At 47.5% G+C, this 14,535-nt stretch overlaps 1 protein-coding gene across 14 annotated transcripts in view; it reads right to left on the minus strand.

The window, feature by feature from the left end:
• Positions 1-14,535, minus strand: part of MTSS1 (MTSS I-BAR domain containing 1) — a 161,839-nt gene that overhangs the window by 17,882 nt on the left and 129,422 nt on the right. For 7 of the 14 annotated variants that reach the window (XM_038555470.1, XM_038555463.1, XM_038555474.1 and 4 more), the window contains exons 6-7: positions 13,547-13,621; positions 9,232-9,243 (exon numbers count right to left, since the gene is read on the minus strand). In XM_038555470.1, the coding sequence (XP_038411398.1) occupies positions 9,232-9,243; positions 13,547-13,621 (87 nt within the window). The remainder of the gene's footprint in view (positions 1-9,231; positions 9,244-13,546; positions 13,622-14,535) is intronic. The other 7 variants (XM_038555476.1, XM_038555468.1, XM_038555473.1 and 4 more) reach the window with 1 other exon arrangement.

Consider the following 14,535-nt stretch of genomic DNA (forward strand, 5'->3'; position numbering starts at 1 on the left):
TCAATTTCAGTGGAGGAGGGTGGAGAGGAGTCGGGAAGAGAGATTAAAACCCACAGTGCTTGACCAAACCCACTTGGATGTGCCTCCATTATGGTAGTAATTTCTTTTCAAATCAGCCTATAATTATAAGAAATTAGGAAAATGTGGCTCTTCCCTTCCTTTCACAAGGTATAAGGCACATTTCTACCTGTAATTAATTAACACTGACTTTTAAAAATATCCCTCCATAGGAATGCAAAGCGACTGGAACCAAGTGTCATCTAATCTGGTAAATATAAATTATTCTGTAATTACAGCAAAGTTATCTTAAATATGTATTATATTATAATTAAAGGACGTTCAAACTGTAGTTTTCTAAAATAAGTATAATCTGTAAAGACTGCTATAATTACAGGCACAGTGAATACATTTCCATTCAGGATATATCATAACCTAAAAACACAATGTTTATTTCTTAAATTCACCAACACAACATATAATTATATTTATATATATATATATATATAAAAACAACAACAACAACAAAACTGTGGCAGAGATTCTTCCATGTCCTAGTTGGATGCACTGGTTTGAAGACATAATCCAGAGCTGTACGGGTGCTGAGTCCATATACAAAAGCCGGCGATGTCAGGGGGGCAGAGCTGGCCACTCCTGCTGGACTGGACGGGCCTCTATCCTCTCGCTGCACCTCTGCTGAGGCTGCCCTCACTGGGTCACCTCCATCTCTAGCCTGGACAGCTGCCACGTCCCCTAACTTGTCACCTAATATGCTTGCCCAGGGCAGCGCCAGATTATACTTGCGAAATGCAAAGTACCACTTCTTTCCAATAGCTCCCAGGGCTTTCAAGAGAAGTCTGATGTCCTCGGCACCCCCTGCCTGGTCAGCCCACCCCGTAGAGCCTTCTCAGGCTACACTCTCCCTTCCTTCCACCTCGCAGGTCCTTCTCCAGGGGCCGGCTCTATTCCATCCTCATATGCGCTCTCCTCCTTGCACCCACCCAGGTGCCTGTTCACCTGGCAACCCTCCATCCTTCAGCCAAGTCCTTCTCGAACTCTCTCATCAGACGGGGCAGTTCTTAGTGGATTGCATCAGTCTCCCAGGAGGATACTACAAGATGCTCTTCCCAGGACCAATTTCATCTTTATTTTTTGTGTTCTTTGATTGATGCCAGTCTCCCCTACCGATCCATACCCCATGAAGGGTTCTGCTCAGCACCGCCCCTTCTCACCCAGCACACCTGCAGGCAAGACAAGCACTGAGAGAATAACGCAGCCCCAGACTAATCTAGTCTGCTCACAGCCCTCGACCACGCTGCCCCTGGGTGGCCTGACACTGTAAAGCTCACAAATCCTGGACCGCCAGGCAGCCACTGGGGGCTCTCCGGACAAAATTCCTGAGCAGAGTTGCTTATGACCTTTTTTCTCTAAACTCGAAGGCACCTTAGTCTTGAGAATTTTTTTTCCTCCACTGTCAGTTTCCAGGTCTTGGTTGTATTCATGCTGGAGAATTCTAACAAATTCTAATGGAGTCCTTTACTCCCCCCAGAAGTCAGAGGATTATCGTCTTTACAGAAAATGCTGCTGAGACAAAGGACCAATAATGGGCACACAGTCAGGAGTCAGGGCAGCATCACTCAAGGAGGAAGGATTTCTTTTTTTTAATTTTAACTAAGTTGGGAGAGTTTACAAAGCCGTCTGGAACGATATAAAGAGCCTGTATCTTCCAAACACTTACATTTTATTTTCCTTCATTTTTATATGAATGTTCAAGGCAGGAGGTAATTCCCCCCACCCCAATCAACGAGGGGAAAACTGAGACCGAGGGGGGCAAAGAGGCTTGCACTGAGCCACTGAGCAAGGAATGGGCACAGCCAGACTCCACCCGGAGGTCTTCCTTGTTCAGAGGCCCAGCTCGCTCTCTACTCCAATGCTCACAGCAGATGTGAACCCCATGAACCAGCTGCCAGGAGCCACACGTTCTCTGTCCTTGACAGCCCCAAGTAAAAAGCCAGTTGACTGTGATTAGCATCATCCGGAACCCCCCAGCCCCCAGCCGTCCCTACACACACCACAGCCCACCCCTGTGGCTGAACCACCGGACGCGTTCTCAAGCAACGGGCTTTCTGACTGGGAAGAACCAATCCAGGACACACTGGGTCAAGACCACACTGTCGGGAAATCACCCGAAGTCCTCTCTTTTTCCTGAGACCGAAGTACAGGGAGACCATCAGGGATCCCACCCAGTGACTTCCATCTGCCCCTAACACACACGCACACACACGGGCACACACACACACACATTCAGAGGCACCCACTTGTTCACATTTGTATAGCTCACAAATCACGTGGCTGAAATTTGGGCCACAAATACAGAAATGAATGTGCAAGGTGGGGCTGGGGATGCAAAGTGGAGTGGCAACCCCTTTTCCCATCAAAAGGCAGCTTCCTGGTTATCCCTGCATAAATCTAGGCTTGCCAGCCTGGAGGGGCCTCTCGGTGATTCCCCAAAGTGAAAACCACCAGAGAGCAGAAGATTGATAGATTCGATCAGACAAGTTTGAGGGGTTTTTGACTTAAAATTTTTGAAACTCCATCTCTGTCACTCTTTTACAGTGCTATGCCTCCCTGCACATCCGTGTGTGAGATGTAGATAATAGTACCCAGCCCACACGGTGGTTTCAAGACCACAGGAGTTCACTGCCAGGAGGCCTTCCGCACAATGCCCGCTGTCTGGTGCTCTCAGCCCCTCTGAAGTTCTTCCCCACACCGGGGACCTCGGCAGGGGACTGTACACAGGGCGCACGGGTTGTTTTCAAATAAATGAGCTTTTCAGTTCAATGTCCTCTTTGATGTGCAGAAATGCTAAGATCCCATAATCCTTTCAGGAAAGGAAGGAGTCCTGTCATCAGGATTCGCTGGTCCCCAAGGCAAAGGCAGCTCGGGATCACAACCAGGAAAGTCCCCTGCCAACCTGTGGCTCAGCACCCATGGGGTCTCAAGTGTCATTGAGAGGATTCCTCCTCCAAGGCCAATGACACACTCTCCCATCCAACCCCCGCTTGCTGGAACTTTGCATCCCCTTCAACTCTTCTTTCTCACATTTCCCCTAAAAAGCTTTTGAACTGGGGATCCCTGGTGGCTCAGTGGTTTAGCGCCTGCCTTTGGCCCAGGGAGTGATCCTGGAGTCCCAGGATCAAGTGCCGCATCAGGCTCCCTGCATGGAGCCTCCTTCTCCCTCCACCTGTGTCTGTCTGTCTGTCTCTCTCTCATGAATAAACAAAATCTTAAAAAAAAAAAAAAAAAAAAGCTCTTGAACCCACCTGCCTTGCTCCCTGGCCACTGTTCTCTCCTGCCTGGATAACACAGCCACTAGGTGGTAATGGGTATCCAGTTGGATGCTCTATCTAATCCAAATGCACATGGTCACAGAATAATTTTCTAGAAGCCAAAGAGCCTACAGGGGCCTCATGGTCCTGAAAGGCAAGTCTTTAATGTGATAAAAAGGCTGTGAACCAGTCCCTGCTCATTTGTGCCTAGTTCTGTACCTAAGGGAAGATGTGAGATTGATCCCATCCAGGTAAGGTCTTGATCCATGGCACGCTCTTCAACATCTTTCCCCGGCATGGGGAGAACGTGACCCCAGCATGGGGAGAACGTGAAAACTAATCCAACAGGACACTGGCAGGTGACAATCAAATTAAATGAATCAAACATCAGGGAAACCCACCTCCAGCTTCCAGCTGCGCTGACTGCCTATGTGCCTCCTCCCGGAGTGTACACTCCTCTCTTATCCCACCTGCCCCTTCCTCTACAAAAACTCGACTCAAGTTTTAGGAGTTGGCTTGAGTGGTGCCTCCTTGGTGGGAAACAGCTCCCCCAAGAAGAATCCAGCTCCTGCCCCCTCCCTATGTCCCAGTAGTTTCTTCCTAATGAACCATACTCATGTTGCTATGTCATTTATCCGCAAGAAATCAGAGTGTTGTGTTAAAACGGAAAATCTAAATACATTTGGTCTTTGCCCCAGTTCCCGGCCCAGTACTTCAAAAAACCCTTGGAATTTCCAGAATAACAGAAGTATCTTTGTCATGCTAATGAGGGAACCGTGAGGGTGGGTCTCGGGATAGATAGATTCAGGAGGATGGGAGATGTTTGCCAGGAAGACCAACCACAGGATTAGAGGCTTACACTTTCAACTCCAACCTCTGACTTCCAGGGAGTGCAGTTTCTTTTTTTTTTTTTTAATAATAAATTTATTTTTTATTGGTGTTCAATTTACCAACATACAGAATAACACCCAGTGCTCATCCCGTCAAGTCAGGGAGCGCAGTTTCAATCACCAATGGCCAATACCTAATCAATCAAGCCTACATAACAAAAACAAAGCCGGGGTAGGAGCCGGAATTTCTGGCTGGGAAATATTCCGATGTGCTGGAAGGGTGGTGCCCCTGGGAAAGGCACAGCAGCTCTGCACCCACCCTGACCCCACCACCCCGTGTATCCCTTCACTGGGGTGTTCATCTGATCCTTTATAACAAACCGGCAATCCTAAGTACAGTGCTTCCCTGAGTTCTGTGAGTCATTTTAATGAATTATCACACCTGAGGTGAGTCCAGAGGAAACCCAGACTTTGAGGTTGGCCAGGCCAAAGTGTGGGTAGCCTGGGGAACCCCCTTGTGTCTAGTGAGTGAAGTGGGGACAGCCTCTGGGATCTATGCTAACTCTGGGTAGTTCGAGTCAGAACTGGGCTCACCTGTAGGCATCAGCCAACTGATGTTAGAACATAAATGCCTTTGCCAGCCTGGGGACAGCCTGAGGGCAGAGGGGCTAACAGAGGAGGCACTCCTACCTGTCTCAACAGGCTTGCTTCATGGGGCTTATCCAGTCTTCCCCAAGGATGTTTATGAATGAGAAGACTGCACCAGATGGGAACCAATTAGCCCGTAGTTTGGCTTGCAGCTCTAGAGAGGCAGACCTGCCCCCCCTCCCCACCCCATCCACCGCACCAGCCACTGAGCAGGTGAAAAGCACACTGTGCAAGAAATCAGGATTTCAAGCATGCTGTTCTTTAACTTCCTGTCATTGTAACTGGGCTCCTGTGTACCCCCTCCCCGCCATGAAAGTGCCTCTCCCTTGGCTCCTCAATGCAGCCACATGGAAGCCAGGTGCTCTGCCCCATGACAACAGTCTTAAGGGACATTTCACAATTTCAGCTCCTGGGGTCAGCTATCTGCAACCGGGGTCACAGGCCTGGTGAGCTGTGTAGGGGTGAGGCTCCGCAAAGGAAGGGGGTTTGCAGCTCTGGGTCTCCGGGGCAGGGTTGGGGGAGCAGTCTGCATGGCCTATTTTCACTTACAATTCCTGGCTGTGAAATATGGCCAACAAATTCCCCAGCCTGGGATGCAATAGTCCTTTGTAGGAATTTCTTCTCTGATGCAACAGCCCTTTGTAGGAGTTTCTCTGGGTTAAATTACAACATCTCTACTGATTTCAGGCAGGGACAGCTTCCTGAATGCCACACAAGGTGTAAAAAGGAAAATTCACCACTCCTGCTTCCATCAAGGTAGAAGGAGTCAGGCTGTCCCTTGGCTGGGCCTTCCCCCCATCGGCCACTAGCACTGGCCTTAGCCTCCCAGGACTGGCTGTGTCACCCACTGGCCGCTCCTCTCCGGCGCTGCTGACTCCTCTATCCCGTGGTTCTGAGAGCCAGAACAGATGTCAGGCCGTAGCTCCCTAGTGCTGACTCATTATGACAGAGTCCTTCCCTGTCCATTTCACACTAGTTTTTCCGTTGTACCCATTGAATTATTTCCTGCATCATGAAATGCGTGTGCTCCTGTGATATTTCCCCCAAGCCTGGAATAAAGCCATGACTCAAGAACCTTCCCTGTTGAGTTACAGTTGGATCCAAATCCCCAGACACGTTGCAAAGGCACACACGGCCAAAGCACCTCTGAAGCCTGAAGCCAACACCTGTCCCCTGACTGTTCCAGCTTTAGTTTCCACAGAGAACAATCATCTGTTCCGACTCAAAGGACACTTTTACCATTTGCGCTGGTGTGAGCACAGACCGGGGAAGCAGCTGGACCGCAGGCCAGCCCCTCACCACCTAGATGACCGCAAGCCATCCCCAACCCTACTTAACCCATCGTTCAAAATGAATGAGATGATCAGTTTACTCCACAGAAGACGGAGAGCTTGGCTGTCGTTCTGCGGGCGGCCGACACGTTAGTGAGGTGGTGACCGCACAGTCTTTAGAGAGTTCCAGGGCCAGGTCTCGGGACCCAGACAGCCAGAAGCAACTGGGGTGGGCCACTCCCAGCTCCATCCTGACTCCAGGGGCCCAAGAGGTCCTAAGGGGATGGTGATTCCTGACGACTCTCAGAGGCACACCCAGGGCACAGCTGGTTGACAGCCGTGTGGGTCCCCTCGTGCCAGCCAGGCCAGCTTCCGAGAGGCCGGTTGTCTCTCCTGCTCAGCAGCAGGAAGAGAGCCAAGAGGTCTTGAGCTCCATAACGGGCAAGAAAGCCAGGCGACCCACTAACAGCTCAGACTAGATTGTTAGGTGGGAACTCCCCCTGGGGAAGGAGACTCTAGAACTATCCTTTTCCAGAGACAAAGGCCAGGGTGGCTGGAAGAGACCCAGACATATCCAGTGTTTACCACTGAGGCAAGGAGAAGGACTGACTGCAAGTCTGGGCGGCATTCTGGGAGTGGTTTCTGCCAGTTTTTAAGTACGGGAGAAACGTGCGTGGGGATGCGTGCATACACTTGATGTGGCCATGGGGCACATAAGCCACCGCTGCTCCTGGTGGAAGGGACTCGCCACTGCACGGGCACACGAGAACAGGGGAGAGGATGGGCGGGATGTTCAGTGCGGTTTGGGGTCTGCACAGAAATGAGGCCCAGCCACGCAGCCATCTGGAGGCAGGCCGGGATAGCCAGGAAGCAGAGGCTGAGCATGGGGGGGAGTCCCTGCGGCTCTCATATGGGTACAGTCCTCCTGCAGCGAGACTGGCAGTCCCGATAAGCCCACTCGGGGTGGCACACACACCTGCCCTCAGGCTGCCCCCTCGCGACACGGTTGCCTTCTACCACGGTTCTGGCACTCCCATCTACGTGGTGACGGCCCTGTGTTGGCATACGCTGTCCCCCTTCCCTGGAGACCCCTCGCCCTATCTCTCGCCAGCTGACCCGTTTCCACCTTCCTCACTATCACCTCCCCACCGCCAAGCCCAGCTGAGTGCCTTCTTCCTCGCCCACTGCTGTACCAGTTGCTCATGCTCATCACAGCGCTGGGCACTCCGGATACAACTAGTGGGGTTACTCCCCCTAGAATCTCAATTCCTCAAGGGGGGCGGTATATTCCCAGCAGAATACATTCTGGGTTGTAAATCTCTTCCCACGGGGAGGCCACCAGCCAAGCTTAGGCGGGAACCTGGGGTTCATGGTATTTACTAAGACCAAAGCAGAGTTTCGCATATATGTCTGCATGGTTTTTTTTAGTCTCGTTTTTTTTAACTACTGTGAAAATGCTAAAATATAGATGTCTGGGTTCAAAAGTTGTAAAAAAAAAAAAAAAAATGAGGGCTTCAAGCCATACTACTGTCTTCTATCTTTATGCCCAAATTCACTGCTCTGATTACGTTACTGTGGCTTAGCCCCGTGGATCCCTCAAGAGACAGACACAGAGGAAGCTGTGGAGATTTCTCCTGAGGTGAGAAGGATCTACCTTACAGAGGCAAAGGGCTGTGTGGTTTCTTTCCTCATCCCCAGCCCCACTTAGCCCATCATTCAAAATGAGTGAGATGCCCAGTTTACTCCACAGACTGACTCACACCAGACTCGTAGCAAAGGTTCTAGGAAAACTCTGTGTCGTCGAAAGGACACCAATCATACGGTTCCTTTTATATGAAATGTCCAGAAGAGGCAAATCCAGAGAGACACAAAGCAGATGAGTGGGTGTCCGGGGCTGAGGGCAGGGGGAATAGGGAGTGGCTGCTCAAAAGGCAGGGGGTGTCTTTTCAGGGGCGGCGCAAATGTTCTGGAATTAGACAGTGGTGCACCACACTGTGATTGTGCTACAAGCCATGGAAACATACCCTTTAAACTGGTGACTTCTCTATTATATAAGTGTTACCATAATAATATGCAAAAAAATAAAAAATAAAAAAAATAAAAAACCCAAAGTGGCTGTCTTACCTTCCTTCCAAAAGTACACTAAGAAATATTGTTCAAACTGTTTCATAATCACAACACTGAGGACTGGAAAAGATCATCGCTTATAAAGCTGGAGAACGACTAGTCCAACGTCACCAGCAGGGGAAGCGGAGGCAGAGCTGTGTCCTGTGCAAACGACACTGGACCATCTCGGCCCCTCACCTGCCACAGGAGACCCCGGGTCGTTTGGGTTTGTTGGAGATGACAGATTCCAATTCAAAAACCTCTCCGGAGCTGTTCGGGTAAAATGTTCTCAGGGAACACTGAGGCACACTCAAGGCAAGATGAACCACACGGACACCTCACAGACAGACCTTTCTGAGACAGAGGGATAGCCACGAGACTCCAGAAGCAAATCACCCAGAGAATGCAGTTCAACATTCAATCACGAAGAATCATTGGGATTATTGAATCTGAAGATCAGATTATCTTTGAAATGAAACATTTCACAAACTCCGCTGAAATAAGAAATACTTCTGATTTTTTTTCTTTTAAAAAACCCACAGATTATTCATTGTGAAAAGAACTAGAGGGTCCTGAGGAGACAAAGTCAAAAATTTTGCTGGCTTCATATAAGCAAATCTGACTTGGGAATTATTTTGAGGCATTATTTAGTGTAGTTCTAGACATTTTATTTGATATAAATACACACATATATATATACCCAAATATATATGTATGTATAAATACGCTGTTTCCTGTGCAAATCACTGTGTATTTCTTCTTTCCATGAGTCTAATACTGAATTATGATGAGGCAAAGGCCCTCAGGATGTCGGGCTAAGCCGTGAAAAGGCCAAACACCAAAGAAAGAAAATGATTAATAAACACACACATACACACATGATTTTCTTTTAAAGTTATGGAAAATTAAATTAAGTAGGCACAACTGATTGTTCCGAGCTGAGCTGGCAGGAAAACTTGGGCAACTAGCATAGGCCTGGACAACCATGGAAAGCCCACAGCAAGGACCACATCGTGACCAGCCACCAGAGAGTCGGGATGGTAGACTTACCGAGAGCGTCCACTGGCGGGGGGCGCACGGTGAGAGTGCAGGACACACAATTGACACAAAAAGGAAAATAATAAAGTCAAACTGAGATTCGAGCAGCAGTCTTACCTTCCTTAAAACGTCCGGAGCTTGCCACTGCATTTTATTATCAGGGCAATGAGACCCACCTCCACCAAGAGCTGCGTGTCCACGTTCCCTTCCCGGACTTGCTAATACTTCCTTTCTCATCTAAACAGAAACCTTCCTAGTTAGTAAAGCATCACCCCCTAGAGATCACGGCACAGTTTCCAAGAAGAAAGATGAAGAATATATTCCCCAAAGAAGCCAATTAAGATGCTTTACCAAGAAACTCTTTCAAGTATACTTCATTACAACTTGAAAGGTAATTAGGGAAACCCAGGAAACAAAATTTAAGCAGGGATGAATATTAAAAAAAAAAAAAAAAAAAGTTAAAATTTTAGTATAACAGCAAAGAATGTGTTAGTCCGGAACTCTGAGAGTCTGTTTATTTGGTCAATAGTATTCGCTTTGCAGCCTCTGGTCAAAAATGATAGACTGAGTTATTGAAATGTCAGGCTCAAGGATTAATACAGTAAAACGTTCCAGTTTTAGCATCCTCAAAGAAAGTCCCTGATCAGCTTTTAGTAGTTACAGATTGAAACAGAAGGCTTTACCATAATTAATTTTTAAATTTAAAAGAGTAATATAAGAGTTAATTAAATGAGAAGTAAGGCTTCTGACTTTGTACAGTAAGGTGGCAAAAGCAGGCAAATAATGTAACATGTTTCCCACATCCAATCCACGCTCATGTCCCCGGTGAAGTTATGGCCAGCTCCAGGACCCCACAGGCCATGAGCTGACGTCATCAGATGCCTTCTAGAGCTCGGGCGATTGGGTCAGCTCCACACCAACCACATCACTATCTTCCCGCCTCCTGTGTCTTCTCCCCATCGCCCGTCAATAAGGCTGGCCCTGCCCTGTGTCCCTAACCCTAGGCATCAGCCTGGAACTTCTCAGAGGGCAGGTATCATCTCTGTAGCCCCCAACATCTGCCCACTGTTTACTCCTGGTGGGTGTTCGGCAAACCTGCCTTCCACAAGAACAGGTACACTCACCCATAGCCGGAGCAGATGCCAAGTTGTTTTAAGATGGTTTGGAGATAAAAAGCTAACCAAACCCTCCAAAAAACATTTTTTTCCCAATGGTAACATTTTAATACCTTTAGATTACAAATTACCACTCTATTATAGAAAAAAAAAGAGAGCCAAATGAAGCACGTGACAAACGGTGATAGCTACAGAGTGAAAATTAAAGTCAATGAGTCACATACAAAAATGACATCCCATATGTGTCGACCTATGTCACGGGCAGTGCTACCACCATGCTTAAATGCACAACGGCATTTGAAATTTTGAAAAGGAGAGTTAGAAGAGATTTTAGATCAAAGATCACAGTTTTTTAAAAAGGCACGACATGGCAGCCCGGGTGGCTCAGTGGTTTAGCGCCGCCTACAGCCCGGGGCGTGATCCTGGAGACCAGGGATCGAGTCCCATGTCCCATGTTGGGCTCCCTGCATGGAGCCTGCTTCTCCCTCTGCCTGTGTCTCTGCCTTTCTCTCTGTGTCTCTTATGAACAAATAAATAATCTTTAAAAAAATAAAATAAAATAAAAAATAAAAAGGCACGACAGAAACCTACTTGGTGATCTGAAAACATGTTAAAAGGGAAGTGATTTAAAAAAAGGGGGAAGTGATTATTTGGTTATCAGATTCAGTTCTATCTGGACAAAAAAAAAGTATCAAGGGTTAATACAGTAAAACATTCCAGTTTTAGCATGTGTCCATTGTTAACACATAGTGTAAATCTCAGAAGGGACTACCCATGCTTTGAAAGCAAGAGTCCAGGAAGCCACCACTTGAGGGAGGTGACGCAGATGCCTCGAGAGTTCTGGCAGAAAGGGACACGTCACGTAACCAGACCCCAAACAACTGGAAGCCTCAAGTAACCAGATTTCTGCTGGCCCTTAACTTGTAGCATTCCTTCTCCATTCTCAGGCTATCCATCTTCTAGGAGAGCACTCCAGTATAAACAGTCAGGATGATGACTCTGGTACCTTCTAGAAAGTTCCATTCACCCCAGAAATACATAAATGTGTACACTTGGGTCAAAAAAAAATGCACTTCTATATTTTAGAAAAAATATTTTTGTAAAGGAAAAGAAACTGCTTTCTGGCTGTAGTTTGGAGTAACTAGGAAATCATCTGGAACATTCCAAGCTACTGACCTGACTTGGCCTGTAGACATAACTATACCACCATGGCCACCTTGTCTGGAAGGACACGGCACCTGAAACCACGAGCTATGTGCCTAGAACTGAGAGAGAATGCTGCAGAAACCCCTGGTCACATTCTCCGCCTTCAGGTCCCAGTGCCCCACAAAGCCTCACAACCAATCGCCAATTATACGGAGTCCTGGGACTGGAAGCATCTCTTCATGTTACACAGTCCAGCAAGCTAGGCGTCCTGACTCTTTCTATCGGGTGCCTTGATGGGGAACTCATTATCCTCTCTAGGCAGCCTGGGCCAATGCTTGGGCAAGTCTAATTGCCAGAAACTTCCTTTTGTGTAGCACTGCAATCAACCCATCAGGCTCTCCCTGTGGGTCCAAATTCTGCTAATTGGACAATGCCAGGGACTTTGAGTGACAGATGAGGACTGTTTCAGCCTCCATGCAGAATTCAGATAAAAGAATTATCACTGTAGCCAAGAGCTTGAGATCTCTGGAAAAGAGAACTCTGGAACAGCTAAGAGAAAACAGCTCTTTTTTTCTTCCCTCATCCTTTTTACCAAACTTCCAAACCTTTCCCAAGCTCTAAGTATCTTCCCTGGACCTTCCTTCCAAATCCCTTTCATCTCAAAGCTGCCAAGCTGTCAACGACATGGAAATCAGTTTCAAATTTTCACCAGCCAGCTCTTCCAGGGGACCCCATTCGATGGAAGCGATGGCCATCTGATTTACATAAGCATTTCTCTGTAGAGTCACTAAAATGTCACTGGCCATAAACCCTGGTAGTCATCCAATGCTAGCTCCCAGGTGCTCCAGTGAGAGAGAATACACACTCAAAATATCAAGACCAAGAAAACACATCCAACATGAACAAGTGAGGCTGATGCTAACAGAAAATCCAGTGATGGGTGAAAGTTCTCCCGCCTTTACTGTGATATAGTTTTACAGTTTTTACAAGAACTGCAAGGACATTTTTGAGAAATGTCAAAGCTTAAAAACTTTGTCCAGTCCTTGCCCCTTTCCACCAAACTACTCTACCTCTCTGAATATACTTATACTTCCCTCTAATTCCAGTAAGAACCGCCTGTTTAGGAAAAGAGGAAATTTGGCTTTGGGGCTTTCTACCTAAAAATTGTCCCAAACCAACATTCAACACAGAGAGGCCTCATGGGAAAAAACAAATCACTTTGTCAGTTGTTGAGACAACAAATTCAAAAGGCTTATTCAAGAATAAGTATTATTAAATATTAAATTTTAAATATTAAATTTGAATATTAAATATTAAATTATTAAAAGTATTATTCAAGAATAATACTCTGGAAAGAATGTCACCCTGAGTTTGAGTCCCTAGATTTTAGGGTTTAGTAAAAGGTCACAAATGCTTGCAACGTGGATATAGCTAGATTTTTCCCTGCACACTCCCAGTCCATGCTGGAAGAGCAGAGCTGGGTCGCCGATCTGACAGCGGGCCAGTCTGTGGACGACAGGAACCTGGGAGCTGGGAAGGGCCACACTGCACCAGTCTCTGGTTTTCCCCGGGAAGCCCCTACCCTCACCAACACCATGAAAAATCCCTCCATACAGCACACACTCCCACTGCAGCCACCTCTCACATTCTCACAAGGCTTAATAAAGGGTTTCAGAGATTATAGGCTGTGAAAGATGGAGGAGAAAAGGACATAATTTCTATAGTAATTACTAGAGGACATTTGCATGAAGGCTTTTATGCGTTATCCCAAGGCTTCCAAGAAATTTATAGGTTTCATTACAACGCACAATAGGCATGGAAACTGTCAAATTTTGGAGACAAAGGTTGGGGGAGGGAACAAGTCAAGCACAACTTTGCAAGGACCTCAAATTAATAGATACTCTGCACGTGAGAACTTGAATTCAGACGGAGTCTATGTGATCCTGCTCTCCAGGGCCGTCACATGCAAGGAAGTCTGAATCGGATGCTTTCGGCTCCAAAGACAAACCAAGCACGTGCTCCTTTCCCCAAAGTAACACTATGAAGGGCAGAATTTGTAGTGTTACCTTTTTTCGCTTTCTTCTGCAGCTTCAGGGTATCCGAGGACTTCTTTTTTATCTCTTGGCGAGCCTTTTTATATTCTAAGAGAGAGAACAGAATATTGAATAATGTTACCACCTTGCTCAACGGGAAAACATTTCAGGAACAACCATTCCTCTCATCACAGAGAGCAGAAACTATGACATGCGATAAATAGCTTCATCAGAATCCCCTATGACCATAATCTTGTGCTGACATTTTAGAGCAAAGGGGTTATGAATAGGAGAGACCACAAAACCCACCTTGGTCTTCTCCTGACTGTATCTGCTTATGTCAGCTGTGAAGAAAGACGTCATTTGGGGATATTTTGCTAAAAAGTGAAAAATCCACAATTTCTCAGCCCATGTATCAGGAAACTGAAAAATAGGATTTGCTTTCCCAAGGGCCCAAGTTAGCAGTGCTTTGCTCGAAAAAGAACCCACGTGGCAAGACACTGGCCAGATGTTACAGTTCGGCAAAGAGCACCCGAGAGCCCAACGTGAGAGATGGGACGGCGTGGAAAGGTCCAGCTTCCTTAGTCTTACTGTCACACTCTAGCCAAGGCCGGCGCTGGACCCCATGAGGGGTGGCCCAATCCCCCCCAACAACTACATCCTCTTCCCCCACCAGCGTACACCTGCTCCTGGACTTCCCATTTCTGTCACTGGCACCTCCGTCACCCGGAAACATCCAGTTTCTGAAAGGACAGCTGCTTCTGATACTTCTCTCCTACTCAAATAATTTCCAACTCAGGCCAGTTCCCTTGCAGCTTTCCCGGACGCTTCCTTCCCCCCAGCCCCGTGTCGCCACTCAGAGCCCTCGGTCACATGGTCACATGCTCTGATGGGATCCGCTGTTAGCCATCCCTCATCCTGGCTTCCTCTCCTCATATCTCCCCAGATGCCTCTCCTCCCCAGCATTCACTCCAGGGCATATGACCCCCAGAGGAACGTCTCCTGCCCCTTCCAGGCTGCCG

The sequence above is a fragment of the Canis lupus genome, chromosome 13, assembly GCF_011100685.1.
Source record: "Canis lupus familiaris isolate Mischka breed German Shepherd chromosome 13, alternate assembly UU_Cfam_GSD_1.0, whole genome shotgun sequence".
In the NCBI taxonomy this organism is placed as follows: domain Eukaryota; kingdom Metazoa; phylum Chordata; class Mammalia; order Carnivora; family Canidae; genus Canis; species Canis lupus.